The following is a 17,572-nucleotide window of genomic DNA, read 5'->3' as shown; positions in this document are numbered from 1 at the left end:
TGCTTTTTTTTTTTTTTTGGCTAGTAGAAGTTATGAATGTAACTTATGAGTATGAGTAACTTAAAAATTTAGTAGCCAAATTGGCTGGTGAGTGAAAAAGTTAGTTTCAATCCCTGTGCACACTTATGTGAATGCATTGTGGTTGTGCGTGCTATAACACTGAACAAACAACCTCCTTGTTCATAAATGGCCTATACTCACTCAACTTCCATGTGGCTCATAGCAAGCAAACATTAGCCAGATTTGGAATTTAGAATTAATTTTTTAAGTTCAAATGAAAGTGTAGATTTAAATTGTTACAAAGTACATGCAACTTAAAATGTACGATTAAAAAAATGAATTAAAGCGTAATAATTTTAAAATGACAGTAATTCCTATGAATGCAGACAGAAGCAATGCAGATAAATGATCATCACAAAGTTGTGTTAATAACACTTTCGGTTAGTGTGTGTCAGTGTGTGCATGCTGACTAGTTCTAGTTCTAATCATAGCTGGCCGTGTCCAGTTTTCTAACGCTTGGATGAGGTGGTAATGAGAATATTCTGCGAGCATTATTCCCCGTCTGAGAATATTTAGCTCCTCTGAAAAGCGCCGACTGAAATAGGTCACTCTAACACCCGCGAGTGCCTCTTTAAAGAACATCGAATCCATTAAGAGAGATCTTGTTCCCTAGATTATTTTGGCCCTGTTTTGCCATGGAAATCAATTTTGAACAAGCTCTAGTTTTTGTGCTTGCGAGAAGAAGTTTGCCTTCACGGTGGAGACTGTTCTTCAGCAGGCATCCTTGGTTAAATGAGACAATATCAAACTGAAGAAACTCTGTGTGACTTTTAGTAATCAAAAGCAGGCCGAGAATTAAACGAAGCTGTGAAACTGTCAAACACAATGCTTTTATTGACAAGCTAAAGCTACCGATGATCCCTGATCTTGTGTCAGAAGCTCAGCCCCTGTAAACAATGCTGGCCCTGCACCTGTGCTCTTTAATATCTCAATAACGCTCCATAAAACCAGTTCGGCCTATTCTTTGCGCTCATTAAAGCGCCCTCTGCATCTGGAGCACCCGACTATCTCTTTTAATGTGGATCTCTTTTAAAACACAACGCCGAAGAGCTTTCCCCTCGGTTTTAACTGTTTGTTCTAGAGCATGTTTTCTTTCCAAGTATGCGGAGAAATGTGGCACCTTTCAGATATTTTGCAGCCGTAATCTTTAGATAGAGCAGTATTTATTGTCAGACAGCACACTCTCTCGTACTAATAGAAAGGGTGGACTTCAAAGGGGGAACACAAATAGACTAGCATTGTCCTGTCTCTATATCCTCTAGAGTTCAAAGGAAGAGTTTTGAATAGCAGTGTTTCCAAAGCCTCTCTTTCAAACCTGCTGGGATGTAAAGCAGGTAACCTGCCATTGATACACAAGAACACACACACTCCCGCGATCGCGTATATGTTAGTTTGCTAGTAAACGCTTCCTGCGAGCCGCATCTCGTAATCGCGCCGGGATAATAAAGCTGGGAATGAAAGTAAACACTTTATTTTGCCGTCTTTGCTCGCCGCCTCTCAGAATACACAGGTACTTTAGGATATTTGCAGATTAGCTGCTTTTACGCTGACTGATGTGTGACAGACAGACAGGCATGAGAGCCAAACAGATGTCGGGTACAGGAGTGGGCGCCCTCCCTAAAGACCGATTTAATGAAGAACCGCGGAAAGAGAGCGGGTTAGAGGAGAAAGACAGAAGGAGAGAGAGAGCGAGGTAGCGTAAGATGTAGAAAGAGAATGGCTGAGAGGGGGAGAAGGAGATAAAAGAGTGAGTGGAGTACGCACATCAAAGACTTGCTAATGATGCTGGATGCCATTAGGGCTTGTAGTGGCCTTTGTTTCGGCTTCCTAACACCTGCAATTTGTTGAGGGCTTTCTATGCCCCGCTGAATTACCCACATTTGCATGAGCACTGAGTGAATACTGGAGGGATAAAAGTGGGAGATTTGGCCCCGCTGCATTTGGACTTGAATGTGGGCTGTGGCCAAATCTCGCCAATGTTCGACATCAGTACTAACTGAGCCATTAGCCAACTGATGTACCAAACTAGTCTTGTGTCTAAAAGATTTACCAAACTAGTCTTAACTCTGTCAATCGATCCACATAAACTTAAGTGTTTCCTCAACTATGGGCTCTTTTATGTTCCAGGATCTAAAGCAGTTTTGGAAACTTTTCACCATGGCTTTTACTTTTAAAAATGACTTTATGTGGACGTGATTATTGTAGCCAGATTTTTGCTCCTAAAATATGAAAATCATAATATGTTTTTAAAATTCCATTATTTGTTACCCTACCTGTTAGTAAGAATTTTTATTGTTTTTGAAAACTTTTTCTTTTCTTTTTTGTCATGTTTTTATGCTCACCAAGGCTGCTTTTATTTGATCAAAAATATAGCAAAAACAGTAATATAGTGAAATAATTAAATAGCTGTTTTTAAAAAGTTATTTATTCATGTGATCAAAGCTGAATTTTCAGCATCATTGCTCCAGTCTTCAGTGTCACATGATCCTTCAGAAATCATGCTAATATGCTGATTTGCTGCTTAAATAGATAAATAAACAAACAAACAAACAAATATTATTAAACAAAGTTGAAAAACAGTTGTGGTGCTTAATATTTTTGTGGAAACCATGATAATTTATTTAGGATTTTATAGAATAGAAAGTTCAACAGAACGTCATTTATTTAAATTTTTAAAATTATTATTATTTATTTATTTATGTTTTTACAATTTAAGCTTTTACTGTGACTTTTGATTAGTTAAATATATAATTTTGAAATGGTAGTGTATGTGAATGTGAAAATAGTGCATGTGAAAATTATTTAGATATTTTTTATTGTTTTACAAACAAGCTGCTAATTTGTGAAATTCTATAAAAATGGTTAAAATATGATTTCATTACGTTTACATAGGACAAATAATATCCTAGTTGTAAAATTAGCTTTAGAAAATGGAAAGATGTTTAAATGTTTAAATAAATATGTTTAAAATTTTCTATTAAATTCAAAAATTAAATACAGTAAGTAGTTTGACATGCGATGAAACAGAATGACACATTTGATGTCTGTAAATCTACTGTTAAACACTGAAACCCAAAAATGAAATAGACTGTGAAAAGTGTGATTTAAGGGAGTTTATCTTTCCAAAAGTGCCCATAGTTGGAGAAACAACTTTGAGCATGAAAATGCTGGATTCTGTAATCATGAGCTATGAGCTGAACACTATCCTGCATGAGCACAGCCATATGGAAGTGCATGCAGCCCATATCTCCTGAAAATGAGCTAAAGTTTCTTTTCCTGCGGGGCTTGGATAGAGGTCTGGGGAAAATCAGAGCATGAAATTGCGATTAGCCCCTGTTGTTTGTGCAGACCAGGAACAGGCTACAGGACTTGGCATGGCCGAAGGTGTAACCTGTTTTGTTTGGCCTTGCTGAAGCCCTCCCAGATGGTGCTCGCAGCTGCCACTGAGTAAACGCAAGCAGGGCGAGCACTGAGAGAAGTGGCCAGGACCTGTTTACATTCAGGAGGCAAAACAACAAATCTGTCCCTTACAGTCAGTACAAGCCATGGAAAGAGACTGTCTCAGTTCTGACGGTTTCTTACAGCTCATCATAATCACACACACATAAAGATTATGGGAAGTAATTTACCATATTCAGCTTGAACCATTAGCTTCTCTACACTAAGTGTTACAGAATATGAGTTCTGGCATCATAAAAAATGAAAGTGGTTTTAAGGTACTATTATAGTTTTATTCATATTTTTAGTTGTAGTTGCTTTAGTTTAATAATTTTGTTGTTTTATTAATTTTGCTGTGTTTTTGTCCATTTTAGTATTTTATGTCTATATTGTTTTTTGAGTTTTAGTTTTACTTATTTTAGTACATCAAATTAAATGCGTGAAAATGAGAAATGTTTTCTGGGCAGCTAGCTGAAATAAAATAAAATAAGTTTAAGTTTTTTGTTATATTTTATTTCCGTTAGCATTTATTTTTAGATTTAGTTTTAATTATTGACCCTGGGTTGAATGACTAATGGCATGTAATACAATCACTAAAATGCCAAACTAAATCTTTAATATCTCAGTATTCAAACACAGATTAAGGCTACGTTTACACGACAACGATGTAGTCAAAAACGAAAAAGTTTTTCCCTTGCGTTTTTAAAAGTTTCACGACAACGTTTTCAAAACGAATAAATCACGTACTACGTACGCGCATGACGTCACCGTTTTCAAAGGTTCCCGTTTTGGGTGTTTACACGGAAACGATAACGGTGGTGTTTTCAAAAAATATGCGTTTTCAGTCCCAAAATGCCGTTGTCGTGTAAACAAACAGGCAAAACGCATAAAAAGTTTCCAGTTTTGGCTGAAAACGTTGTTGTGTAAACGGCCCCTAAATTAAATAAAGTCTCCTGATTCACCAATTTTTTATTCTGAGAACAAGACCCCAGTAATCTCTCAGGTCTACTTTAAAGTTTCAGAAGAGATCTCAAATATTTCTCAAATTTGCCAAGATACTGTGTTTGCAAATTAATTTAAATACAAACTTATCACATTTTTCCAAAACCTAATAATATGAGCTGCTAATCTACATGTACTTTATATCTCTATTATTTTATGTAAGTCGCCATTGACTCACAGATTTAAGGAGAAACGTTTGAGATAAAGTTGATACTTAAGTAAAGCTGAGAACTCAGTTAAGTTTCTCAAAGAGCTGAGTGGTTTTGCAGCTCTATTTTCCTTCAGTCAATGAACAATATCTCTATTTCCAGTTGGCCATCCATTGTTTAATATTAATTTGCCTACAAAACTGTTTGTTGATGTGAAATCTAAATGTTAATTATCTCACTCTCTGTGCTCTGAAATGTTTGATTAATTCAGCAACAAAGAAAGCCTCAATTGTCTCAAAGACAAACGTCTGCACAGGTCTTCAAACCCTACTGAATCTAAAATGAGTAAATATCCATGAACTAGATGTTCTGGCCCCTCCGTCTAATCCGTAACCTCTGATCACGCTCGAGGAAGCCAGACGTGGCCCCAACAATTACCCCGGGCCGGCGGGAACAGAGCGGGTCAGAGCTGCGATGCCACACACAGCGGCGAGCGGGTGTTTAAGGGCCGACCTCTCCCTCATCTCCTGACCTGAGGCCCGTCAGCACACCGCTCCAGCCTGAGCACCGGCAACAGTATCAGATTTCAGGGGAAGATGTTGGAAATTGGCAAGAGCAGAGTCAGGCTACACAGCGTCGAGGGCAGAACACAATGGCAGCTTTCTGTCAGGGAGAGACTTCAAAGGGCCACTGAGTGACTACTCTGAGTTGGACTTTGTTGTAGATCACTGAGGAAATTCACAGATGTTTTCTCATACGAGACACCATTACTGAGGCTCTCGCACCCAGTAGCCCCGAGCATTTCTCTGCCTTTCCATCTCTCCTGCTCTTGTGTGCGAGACAGATGTGGGAACCCCTTTTTTCTTTTTTCAGACTTTTTGCTTTATTTTCTTGTACTGTCTGTCCAGAGAACATGAAAAGGCTCTGACCTGTCCGAAAGAAGCGCTAAAAAATCAAGAAACTCACTGTTGATGCTTTCATCCAAAACTCACAGACAATGCTGTGATTCTGTCAGAAGACATCCATTACAGTTGCGCGTCACCACCGAACTCTTGTAGATTAGACAGATATTTTACATGTGATTTGATCAAGCTTTTCATTAGCCCTATAAAGCCTACTGTTTCTTGGCATCTAAATTATCAACATGATCAAAACTTTGTTGGAAAACCTTTTGTACAATCTATTACATGCCTTCTGTTGTCTGGTTGATGGTTCAGACTTTTTCAGCAAGTAAAAGGCCATTTAATGTGAAAAACGTCCCCCTTTAGCACGTGTCTTTTTGATATGAAATCTTTACTGATTTTCATAGAGTTAATGTAAAAATAACCGTTATATTGTTAATGATATTTCAAGATGAACACTTACTGGACTGAAGTGTCTTAGGTTTATTATTTGATTATCCATGCATTATTTTTTTTTTAGAAAAATCGTGTTAAAATGTATCAAATATAATGCAACAGGATTTTGAAGAACATATATTTGTTCATCTCTCAATCGTTGTATTGCATTCATTATATGTTTTGCCCACAATAATAAAAACTAGAGAGCTAATCATGAAGCTAAGCATTTTAAATGTGATCTTACTAAAACATATTATTAGGAGATGCAGAGTAACAACTGATATTTACATGCATTCTATGTAGTCTGCTATATTTTTATAAAGATCATTGATTTACATGACAAGCTCTCAGAATTGTATCTTACATGGTCAAATGTTTGCATTTATGTTTTATGTAACCACTGAAAACTAATTACCCTCTTTTTTTCTTTTACAGATTGCCTTCTCCAGCCTTTTGCTGCAAAATGTGCTGTATATATAAAATAATGAGGGGTAATTATTTATGCATGCATTATTTTCTCAGTATTTGGATTTATGTATTTATTATGAAAGACAAATGTGCTCTTTATCAGTTTTCTTGTCAAATAAAAAGGATAAATACATACTGTGGTTAATTATATAAGGACTGTCCATGGCAGACTGTTGAACTGTTAATATTTAAAATAATATGTTGCCAAACAACATGATTAGATGATTGATGGCTGACTCGCTGTGCTTCGTTTGTTACTTTTGTTTTTCCCGTTTGGTCTGAGCTGTTTATGAGCGACAGACCACAGAACAAAGTGTGTACATCCTCTTGAGAGTAAGTGATCAGCTGCTCAATAATGTTCACTTTATTGAAGCAGAGTGTGTAGATGAGCAGGGCTGTAATGTGAGACTTGCTGTTCCAGTAACAGTTTGGTACAGATCTTAAATTTGCTTCGCTGCTTCTCATGTTGATATTATAAAACTCCCTCTGGTAATCGATTCACTCCAACTACACAAGTTTCAGAAAACATAACATCTGGAAAGTAACACACTGCATGGTCTTGAATGGCATGGTTGTGCGTTGGGGTGAAGTTTCAGCCTTGTACAGTGTTGGTGTTCTCAATCCAGTCTTGACAGCTGTTTTGTATCCTAATCTATTTGAAAATTAAAATAAACAATTTCAAGTTTTATTGTGTGCTGGCTACTTTTAAAAGTCTTGAATAACCTGTATTAAGGTTACCAACAATTGTAAATACTTATGAGCCTGTCTTACATAGTATAAAGAGAGGTTTTACATAGTATATAGTTATAACAGTTTACACCTTATAATTGGAGACAACTGTTAAGAAAAATAAACAGAATTGAACTCTATGGACTGCAGGGAAACTGAGATCTCCTCCCGGTGGGAATCCCCCTCCTTCCGCATTACTATGTGAGAAACCTTAATCCCATCAAAAGAGCTGATCTGCTTCGACATCAACCGCTCCAAACTGCTCGAAAGGGACCGTTTAAAAAGTCATAGATTAGACACATCTCTCCGAGGGTGTTTACTTGTCTTGTTTTACTGCTCACATTTGAAGCTGCACTGATATGACAGTTTACTTGCTCCTAAACTCCTAAACACATGCTACTTTGAAGCACTTGTGGTTTTAGCACTCCTTGATTCCTGTGATATTTGTGGAGGTGTCACATGTGCTACAGACTGGGTTTCACTGAAGGCTTGGCTGGTTCAGGGCGGAGCAGGGGGAGGAGAACTGGAAAATGCTCAGACTTTCTCAAAGATTGGATCTCCTCCTCTTGCCGGCCTGCAAATCACACAACTAAGACATTATCACCATCATGTCACCTTGACGGGTTCACGTGGACTTTCTCAGGGTGCTGTGGGATTGTTCTTTAATAAATGATTTAAGTATGAAACAATAAGCAGTCGCTTGTTCTCTTTGGTCTTTAATCACAAGCAATTAGTGCAACCAAAGGAAAAGTGCTTTGAGAGCTGCTTTGTTGATTTGTGCCAGAAACAACCAGATCATACTTTTATTATTTGTTAAAACCCGTCTGTGGGAAATTTGTAGCCTGCTTTGGTTGCCATTAAATCTGTTGATCAAAGTCATGTGTGTTTCAGACATATTTCATGGTTCATTATTACTGTTGTAGCTAAATTAATGTGGCATTATTGCATTTACTTACAGGACAACTTCTAATTATTACATAAAATATCAACACCAGATTCCATCTCTTCTATTTATTCTTCCTATTTCAGTTGCTCAATTTTAATGTCTACATTATTGTGTTTATATAGTGCATACGATATCAGCATATTTTATCACATGTTCTATTATGAATAACTGCTAATATGGCGTGCTCGCTGTGATCAAACTCCTTGGGTATCTAATGAAGCCAATACTCTTCAGAAAAGCTACGTGTGAACTTTCTACCGAGTCAAATGATTCCTTCCTCTTGAAGTTATCTCATAAGCCTGCACCAGATCTCTAGAGATAACACACAGTCGCATTGTCGCACAACAAGTCCAGGGATAGCTGGAGGAGAGGAGGCGACGCGAGCGCACTTTCCACGAGAAGACGCTCAAGTATTTCTGAAGAAGTGAATTTGGCTGCTTTAAACCGGGAAGCTTGAGGAACTCGAGGAAGTGTTGCCATGGCAGCTGTGGCTGTGCTGAGGAACGACACACTACAGGCATTTCTTCAGGTTCGTGAAAAGTGTGAGATATTGTTGAAAGTGTCCTTCGTAACGCGCGTGTCGCGGAAAACGCAACAAAAAAAAACCTGGTGGTTACTGACGAGCAGTGTCTCTGAGCTGCGCAAACTCCTGCAGATAACGAGACATTTCTATTTTATTTGAAGAAAAAAATAATAATATTTAACATACAGAACATAACAATATATAGGTATACGAACTGTCGGACTTCCTTCATCGTTATGTTGTTTCCATCCATATAATTACTTGAGTTTTTGAGGGTTTCATTTCGATTTTCATCATCAGCAGGCTAATTAAATTTAGTGGAAAACTTTTTTTTTTTTACAGTGTAGCCTGAGATGGCAAATATCTCAGATGATTCAATATAAGAAATACTGAAAACATATTTCACCAATACAGGTAAAGTTATGCATATTCAAATAACCGAATTCCTTCATTTTGTCTAACTTGAGCACAATGTTATCATAGTATCATTGGCTCATTTTGAAATCATGTCTGAGTAATGCTTCATATCCTTTATAAACAGCAAGGTAAATTAGCTTTTGTGGAGAATTTTGTATGTATAATTGAACAAAACATGTGGAAGCGTTTCCCCAAAAAGTTAAATCTGATCTTTAAAAAGTGTTTTCAAGTATGTGTCATGTGTAAATGTTTTAATACGGCTCTTTCCTACGATCCAGGATCGCACTCCCAACTCCTCGCCGGAAAACGGCAAACACTCTCCTCTGGCGCTACTAGCGGCGACGTGTAACCGGGTCGGTCATCATCATCACGGATCCACACCCACGGACTTTATTCAAGTTCCCTACGACGTGACCCTCGGGTCTCCGTCACGGATTTTCCACCCTTGGAGTAACGAGGCGAATCCCCAGTCCTCGCTTTCCAACAATTCTTCCTTTGGACTATCCTCGAAATCTCACCTGCAGGGCTCCTACACCACCCACCACGAGCTCCCCTTAACCCCTCCGGCCGACCCCACGTATCCTTATGACTTCTCTCCGGTCAAGATGTTGCCATGCTCCATGCAGTCGTTACAGTCAAGCTGCCCGCCGACCTACGTGCCCGCCGTCACCTACGCAGCGCCGCCCCCCATCCCGCCCGGTTTCATCCCGGGACACTCAGGCCTGGTCCATCAGCAGCAGAGACAGCTGTCTCCAAACCCCGGGGAGGATATACCGTGGTGGAGCCTTCAGCAAGGAAACCACGTCAGCCACCCGGCGAGCCTCGGCCCCCACCGCTTCCCCATCCAGAGGGGCTTGGTGTTGGGACACACAGACTTTGCACAGTACCAGACTCAAATCGCAGCCCTCCTCCACCCCAAATCCCCCCTGGCCACCGCCAGGCGCTGCCGGAGATGCCGGTGTCCTAACTGTCAGTCGTCCAGCTCCAGCGACGAGCCCGGGAAAAAGAAACAGCACATCTGTCACATCCCCGGATGCGGGAAAGTATACGGCAAAACCTCCCACCTGAAGGCACACCTGCGCTGGCACTCAGGAGAGAGACCCTTCGTGTGTAACTGGCTCTTCTGTGGGAAGAGTTTCACCCGATCGGACGAGTTACAGAGGCACCTGAGAACTCATACCGGGGAAAAACGCTTTGTGTGTCCGGACTGCTGCAAGAGGTTCATGAGGAGCGACCATTTGGCCAAACATGTGAAGACGCACCAGAACAAGAAGAGCAAAAGTCACAAAAAGACCTCTGATTACATCAAAAGACAAGACCTGAGACCTGTGTAGTAGTAGACTTGGATGACCATAGACTAGTGCAATACATATAATCTTCAGGATCCTCTTGAAGACAAAAAATACATTTTTTACTTTTTTCATTAAAAAGATTGATGAGACTTACAAGACTGGGAGTCTTTTTTTTTTGGACTTATATAATTTTCAAGTCATTCTCAGTTCCTCAAGGAACCTTGGGAAATGTTTCCGGTCCCTGAGCTACTCAAAACATTAACAAGTTTTAACTTGTGTTCGTTCAGATCTCTGTCTTCGGTGGAAGATTTCTTTATTCTGTAAATATATTGATAGCTTTTGTTGAATGAAAGTGTCAGTTTTCGCTCCTTGTGGGGTGTTTTAGCATGCTATTGAAAACCATGTGTTAATCTTTCAAAATTATCGTGTGAAAATAAAGACTGTGAAGACTTGTACATGCCATCGAAACATAAGACGGTGAAGTGGAGTTATTAAAAAGTGGATAGATTTATTATTTTTTTAAAAGGAAAAATGCAAGTTAAACAGACAGTATGTGAATTGTGTGTATGAAACGCTTAACAGAGAAATGGTGAAACTCTGTTAAAAATGTCTAGAATGAGCCGAGAATGAAGCACTGTGAGATTTATCAGTTATTAGGATACATAGAGCTCTGATGTTCAGTTCAAAGGACAGCTTTTATATAGCATTATATGATTTTAAGAACAAGGTCCGCAAAAATGTAAATAAAGCAAACATTAACTGACATAAGCTGCATTTTTCTGTTTTTCTTAGTCACTCATAAGCATTTTGCAGATGCAGTCAGTATTTGATTTGTAAAATATATAAACACATCCCCAAGCTATTCTGCAAAACATAATCTGTCTGTTTGTAAGAAATCATTGTAGGTTTTTTAGCGCTGCATCGAAATCCTAAAATCACATTCATGAAAAAAATAACGTGACTATGTCAAACCATGTCAGATTCCTATAATATGTTCATATAATACCATCTGTGTGACTAAGTAGAAAATATCAGTAGTGTGTCGTTCAAATCTGCTCCCTCTACGTACAACATATTTCTATGCAGATTTTGATGTGCTCACACTCGGATCCTGATGTTGTTTTTGCTGAACTGAAATCAAATTAAGTTCATTTTATCCTCAGTCTGTGCATTTAGATTTTTACTAGTGGTTTCTGGCAATTCACTCTAAATGGGAGTATTGTAGCTCTAATTAATTATCTGTCTGAATTAAACTGGAAATGGTGCACGTTTTGTACAGTAAAAGACAGAACACCCATACAAATGTTGTATTATTATTAAGTGAGGTTTCTATTTACAGTTTCTATTATCTTGCATAAAACCAACATTGCTAAAACAAATTAGGATATATTAAGGATGTGTGTATTATTGATATTTGGAAGGGGGATTTTTGGCACCTATGAAGATGCTCAGTTCCTCCTGAAATAGCGCCTCCATTGGTAAAATCCTGGCACAAATCACTAAACCCTTCTCTAATGTGTGCCCACTTACCTGGGTTTAGAGGATCTAGCTATACTACCTGTTATAGCTATACTAGTTAGGGTTAGTCTCTTAAGTCTCTACGGAAGTGCAAATACAGCAACACCCTAACTAGTGCCATACTGCTTTTATGATTTGACCTGCAAATATAATTGTTACAGTTCTACTGTAAATAGTGAAATGCATTAATATTCTATGAAAACATCATTATTTTCCTGTTAGACATGTTAGACATTATTTTCCTCTTAGACACACTGTAGGCCTACAATAAAATTGTATACATAAAACCTCTTTCTCACTGAAGACATGCACTGGATAAAAGCATCTGCTAAATGCAGAAATGTACATTGAATCAAAGTTAAAGTTTATGACAGTTGGGTGTTTTGTAATGTGTTCCTCAAAAGTTACTGACTTCATGTACTTCAGTATCCTTTAAATTCCTGGGTGGGGGGGTATTTCTTTATAATAGTTTTTTTTTTTTTCTCTCTCTCTCATAACCACTTCAGGAAACTCATAATTCTAGGCTGCTAATACCAATCGTGCAATCGTGTACTGGATCTTCATCTATAAAGATGAATGACCTCAATATTTTTACAGCCACATTCTGAATTAAGTAAAGGAGAGAAGCCCTACTTACTGTGTTCACAAATTAATCCTACAACAAATTTAACTTTATTATTACAATAGTTTATTCATATGTACTTCTGTCATAATGAATAGTGATTGTCTCAACACGCAGCTGTTTATTGAATTATTATTCAGACATTCATAATCATCTCTTCACATTCATTCATGTTTTCAGCAGGTACTTTCTTACAAGAGTGACATAAAAACACATGATTGGTAAGTTAGGCCTTAAACATCATGAGAGGCCGATACAAAGTAGCCAACAATTCGCTAAAGCACGAAATAGATACGAATTGCCATAAGAGTGTGTTGGAATTTGCTTACAATAGACAATTAATCATGTTGCTACTGAACTCACACATTGCCATGATGAATCCCAAAATACAAGACAAAAGAAAGCAGGGTATTTGTAATGTAATCTTGACTCACAAAATAACGCGTCATGTGCTTTAGTAGATGTGACTGGTGTCGTGCTATAGACTGAATAATAACTCAAATGACTCAAAATGTCCCATTATGAAGTTAAAAACCAATTACTGAAGGCTCTCTGCGCATGTGCCTTTTCAGGTACTGAGTCTCAATGTGCCACTGCAGCAGCAAGCAGTGACTTCTTCTCATAGGGCAGACAAGGCTGTTCCTCTCCTTCAGAGAGTGAGATATGGTCAGGCTATCACAACAGCACATGTGCCTTTGCACGGAGGGACTGCTGGAGGGAGTTTGTGTTTAAGCCTCACCGTGACCTGATCTGAATGCCACACTCTGATCTTCCTTTGATGTCAGTCTGTTGAAAGTCTGGCAGAATCAGGCATTTAGACACACATACTTAAGCATGCATACTTCAAATCTAACGTGTGTTTTTTTGTTTTTTTTTAATATTAACTGTGAAAAAAATACAAATAAATAATAAACCCAGGCCTAGCTGAGCATCAAATGTTGTTTGGGGTGTGTTTAAGAGCAACACTTCTGGCTGGAGAATGAAGTGATTTATAAATTTCACACCTCTCACCTCAGCCTCACCCAAGTATCCCATGGTACTTTTTTTTTTTTTTTTTTTTTTTTACAAAACAACACATTGATTTTGTTAAACAGTGAGACTAAATACACTGCTATATTGTGACTTGACCGTTTAAATTTGAAAACAATATTGCATACACATTTTTATTAAAAACAATATTTTATTCAGCACTATTTTATTCATTTATAAACATTATTGTAAACATTATTTTATTAATTTATTAAGTGAAATCCTTTCACTGAAAGAAATAGTTCCTATGCTTGTTTCTGTGCATTAAAAATAATGATCTGCTATGTGCAGTGTGCAGTGCTATGATAAACAGGCCAAAGCTGTGGCTAAAATGCAGTATTGACCAATCAGAAGCCAAGGCCAAAGCTATTAATCTATTTTAAAAAAAAATTACATTCTGAAAAGAGACACAATCGACAAATGAAATTTTCATAGTCAATCTTTTTTTTTTTTTCCTCACATAGTGTGGTTGTATTTCTGAACATTCTTTTAAGGCTATGAAATATTCACATTATCATCATTATCATTATTTGACCACATTAAAAAAAAAAGAGTCAAATCCGAAAGTCTAAATTAAAGAACAATATTTTAATGCTATGCAAACATAATGCAATTATTTATTTTGTTTTATTGTATTGCTTAATATCTACTTGATGTGTCTCAGGGATTTTATATACATGATGACATAATTTGCCTAAGAATCAGGTGCAAGTGATGACTGAGCTACTAATATACCAGCGCCATCTCGCGTCGACTTGAGGTTCTGGAGCTACAAAGTGTGATCATATTTTGCGTCTGTTCTGCTGCTTCTTACTGAAATCTGAAATTACTATCGCGTGAACGGTTCATTCAAACATAATCCATAGGTGGGAATAGTTCATCTAACTGGCGCTAAAGTCAAGAACAGCGTTGTTTTTAAAAAAAATAACGTTTAATCGCAACCATACAATTGAAAAAAGAACCATTGAGAGAGAAAAAAAAAGCTTAATTTTGTAATGACCACCAATGTCTACAATGCTAATGGGAAATAAATGATTGATAGAAAATAAATATATTGCTGCACTGTTAAAAATAAAGGTTCCAAAGTTACTCAACATGGGTTTCTTTGTTAATAAATAAATAAAAATGATATAGTTCAGTTTAGACTGCCGGTGCTGTAAAAAAAAAACATTATCAGAAGAAACCAGTTTAACTGCCAACTCAAGAACTCTATTCAACAGAAAGTGATTCTTCATAGGAGAGGGTTCTTTGAGTTGGAAAATCCATTGAAGAAACCTCTATGTTAACAATAAAGAATAAACAGCGGGTGCTATGATGAGTTTTCAGTTTGATTCACTGAAGCTTAATGCATGTTTAGTGCTGGTTTTCTTTTGTTGCAGTCCTTCTGCGGGTTTGAGTCGCAAAGGGAGCTGTCCAGGTGCTGAAACGTCTCGACGCTGTCCAGCGGTTAATATTATTCCTGTACAGTCGACGCATTCCTTCGTGTCAAAACACACAAAAATGTTTAGGGAAAATGATGCTTAAGGAAATCGTATCACCTTGATGAAAAAAAAAATAAAAATGTAAAACGCGGTGCATGCATGAACTAGGAATATGCGTGTGAGATTCTTACATGAATTGAACGCTTGCTGCCACCATGTGGAGTTCTCCTACAACACCAGTCTGAACAGCATTCCCATTCGTGTCCAACATCCAGCACTAAAACTTCTCAAACAAGAGCTTCTCTTTTCAAGGTTAAGAAGACCGCTTGGCCATAAACATGTAGACTAACCCTTCAAATCTCGATGAGTAGGCGATCTCGTTTATAGATATTTATAATGAATAACCTGTTCAAGCACAGGTGCTGAAACCCACTGTTCTCCAAGCACTGTTGTCCTTGATGTTTCAAGGTCAGAATGACCCAGACTCCTCTCACAGCCTCTTAAGATCTGGAGCAGCATGTACTGTGCTGTGTTGTGCGCTTCTGTCGTGTGTGGCTGTTGTGTCAAACTTGGGAAGTGTTTGTTCGTGACTTGCTTTCTCATTTAAGTCCTGCGGGAACGTGCCAGAGCTGTCGTAATGCTCGTGCTGATGCTTCTGTAGGAACGAGGTGTGTTTCAGAGCCGATCTGATGTCGTGGAGAGGTCCAAGGATTACCAACCGCGCGTAGTGCAGGCGATTTACGCTTTGAGGAGCAGCAAATAAAACGTTGTCTCGGGAAAGGTCATCGTGATCCGTCAATGAGATTGTTCTGCTGATATCTGAGAGCTGATTTTGGAGCAGTGAGGGCGCATCTGAGGAAATCGAGGAAATTTAGTTGCGTGGAGATTTTGGGTACTGTTGCACCCTCCGTTCTTTCACAAGGTAAGCGGCTTCCTGGACTTTTCAATGCTTTGTTGATCGTGTGAAGTAAACCTGGAATTGTTGATCTAACAGGTGCTTCACGAGAGTCAGGCGTTCATTAAAGAGCAGTCTGTGCTTTTGTGCTGTCGGTAAAAACAGTGGATTTTATGTTATCTAAAACTTATCTAGCAATGGCAATCTATAATGCATACTGATATAGCATCAGGTTTCTATTTACCTTTCAACAGCCATCAGTTTCGATCATCCATATGTCATATGAATTGAGAAACCAACATGCACCATTTCTTAATCAATGTTAACATGTGTAGGCTACGTTAACCAAGACCAAATGTGATGCCTATTGGCATGATGATGACCATCAAATCCGTTTCTGTGAAAGAAACTTTTAGAGCACCGTTTCAGTTCACAGGCAGGCTATTATTTCAATGCAGATGACTTCAAATCAATTGACATATTGATCCAGTAGAATTTTCAGTCATGGGTTTGTTTGTTCTCGACTTATTTGAGGAAGTTAGCCTACAATAAATCATTTCAAGATTCGGCAACCTGTGTGCATAGACTGGTAAAAGAGAGTTTCTTAAAGGTCATTCGATGATAGTTTAATTTTACCATATCCATTTAAATAATCCTTTATGCTGAAATGGCTCTTTAAGGCTCTGTTCTGTTCTCCTGTTGTTTTACTTTAGAAAATTAAACAAGGTCCTGTTTCCAGAAGAGCTTCTAACCCTAATGTATGTGATTAGATTTTTATTTGTTTTAAAGAAAAGACTGGCACAGATATATGAGACCATCGAGTTCATAAGCATATTCGACAATTGTATTGTTTTCATAAATGCTATACAATTAAATAATACTTATATGGAACTTAAATGATGCAGGTGTTGATGCTGAACTTCCACTCTGTCTCCCCTCCAGTCAGCAGACATTTTTTGTCTGCTAAAATAGGAGCAGTTTCTCTCAAAGTGACAGCGCTTTTTGGAATGAGGACTTAAACACTGGGGCTGATGGCGGCTTCTTCCTCCTCCTCCTCCTCTTCCTCCTCTGGCGGCGATCCGGATCCCAACTCGACAGATTTACGGCCACCCTCCTCAAGTAGGTCCATCACCGATAAACCGATATTTCACTCCGGCTATTTGCTTTGTGGCCAACGTCATTAATCTTGTCGGTGAGGCGGGGAAACGGCGCTATTCGCAACGCGTCACGAGCAACAAATCACCGCAGCATTGAGCGCGCAGCGGACCTCCGGCGCCAGCCAGCCAGACCAATGTCGCTGTCGGCATACTGTAGGTGATGGCCTTTAAACACCTGCTCACGGGCAATTAGTGAAGACAGACGAGCAGCCAACTCTGATCCGTCATTGTTCATTTTAAATACTTTTTTTTGCCTTGCTAGGTGTAGCTACTCACAGGTAATATGAAACACACTATTGTTTAAAATGTATCATTAAAATTCATTCTATATTTTTTATAATTTAAAATTAGCCCATTATTATTATTATTATTATTATTTTTTTTTTTTTTATTATATTCCAGGACAATTTTCTAGCTTCAGTATTGTATTAAATAGGCTATATATTTGTCGTTTGGTCTAAAAGCGAAAAAAACGGAGTCTGTCTGTACACTCTAAAAAATGCTGGGTTAAATACAACCCAGTGCTGGGTAAAATAGGGACAAACCCAGCAATTGGGTTGTTTTGA

At 38.2% G+C, this 17,572-nt stretch overlaps 2 protein-coding genes and 1 long non-coding RNA gene across 3 annotated transcripts in view; all 3 read left to right on the top strand.

The window, feature by feature from the left end:
- Window positions 1-6,492, top strand: part of LOC107671307 (uncharacterized) — a 22,122-nt gene extending 15,630 nt beyond the window's left edge. Inside the window, exon 4 of the long non-coding RNA XR_001632185.1 lies at window positions 6,425-6,492. This is a non-coding gene — a long non-coding RNA (uncharacterized LOC107671307). The remainder of the gene's footprint in view (window positions 1-6,424) is intronic.
- A 2,021-nt stretch (window positions 6,493-8,513) lies between these two features.
- sp5a (Sp5 transcription factor a) lies at window positions 8,514-10,406 on the top strand. Its single transcript, XM_016464182.1, has 2 exons — window positions 8,514-8,661; window positions 9,351-10,406. Exons 1-2 carry the CDS (start codon window positions 8,611-8,613, stop codon window positions 10,404-10,406), a joined length of 1,107 nt encoding a protein of 368 aa, XP_016319668.1. The 5' UTR covers window positions 8,514-8,610.
- Window positions 10,407-15,838: 5,432 nt separating this feature from the next.
- Window positions 15,839-17,572, top strand: part of LOC107671285 (glutamate decarboxylase 1-like) — a 20,580-nt gene continuing 18,846 nt past the window's right edge. Inside the window, exons 1-2 of the mRNA XM_016464178.1 lie at window positions 15,839-15,876; window positions 16,822-16,968. Coding sequence (XP_016319664.1) covers window positions 16,881-16,968 — 88 coding nt within the window. The 5' untranslated portion in view covers window positions 15,839-15,876; window positions 16,822-16,880. The remainder of the gene's footprint in view (window positions 15,877-16,821; window positions 16,969-17,572) is intronic.

The sequence above is a fragment of the Sinocyclocheilus anshuiensis genome, unplaced genomic scaffold (assembly GCF_001515605.1).
Source record: "Sinocyclocheilus anshuiensis isolate Anshui unplaced genomic scaffold, SAMN03320099.WGS_v1.1 scaffold284, whole genome shotgun sequence".
Classification (NCBI taxonomy): domain Eukaryota; kingdom Metazoa; phylum Chordata; class Actinopteri; order Cypriniformes; family Cyprinidae; genus Sinocyclocheilus; species Sinocyclocheilus anshuiensis.
The sequence above is the reverse complement of the archived record's forward strand: the minus strand, read 5'-3'. Positions and strand labels throughout refer to the sequence as shown.

Coding starts and splice junctions, on each gene's coding strand:
- sp5a (XM_016464182.1), top strand. CDS start 8,611: ATGGCAGCTGTGGCTGTGCTGAGGAACGACACACTACAGGCATTTCTT. Junction 8,662..9,350: donor CACTACAGGCATTTCTTCAG/GTTCGTGAAAAG, acceptor CCTACGATCCAG/GATCGCACTCCCAACTCCTC.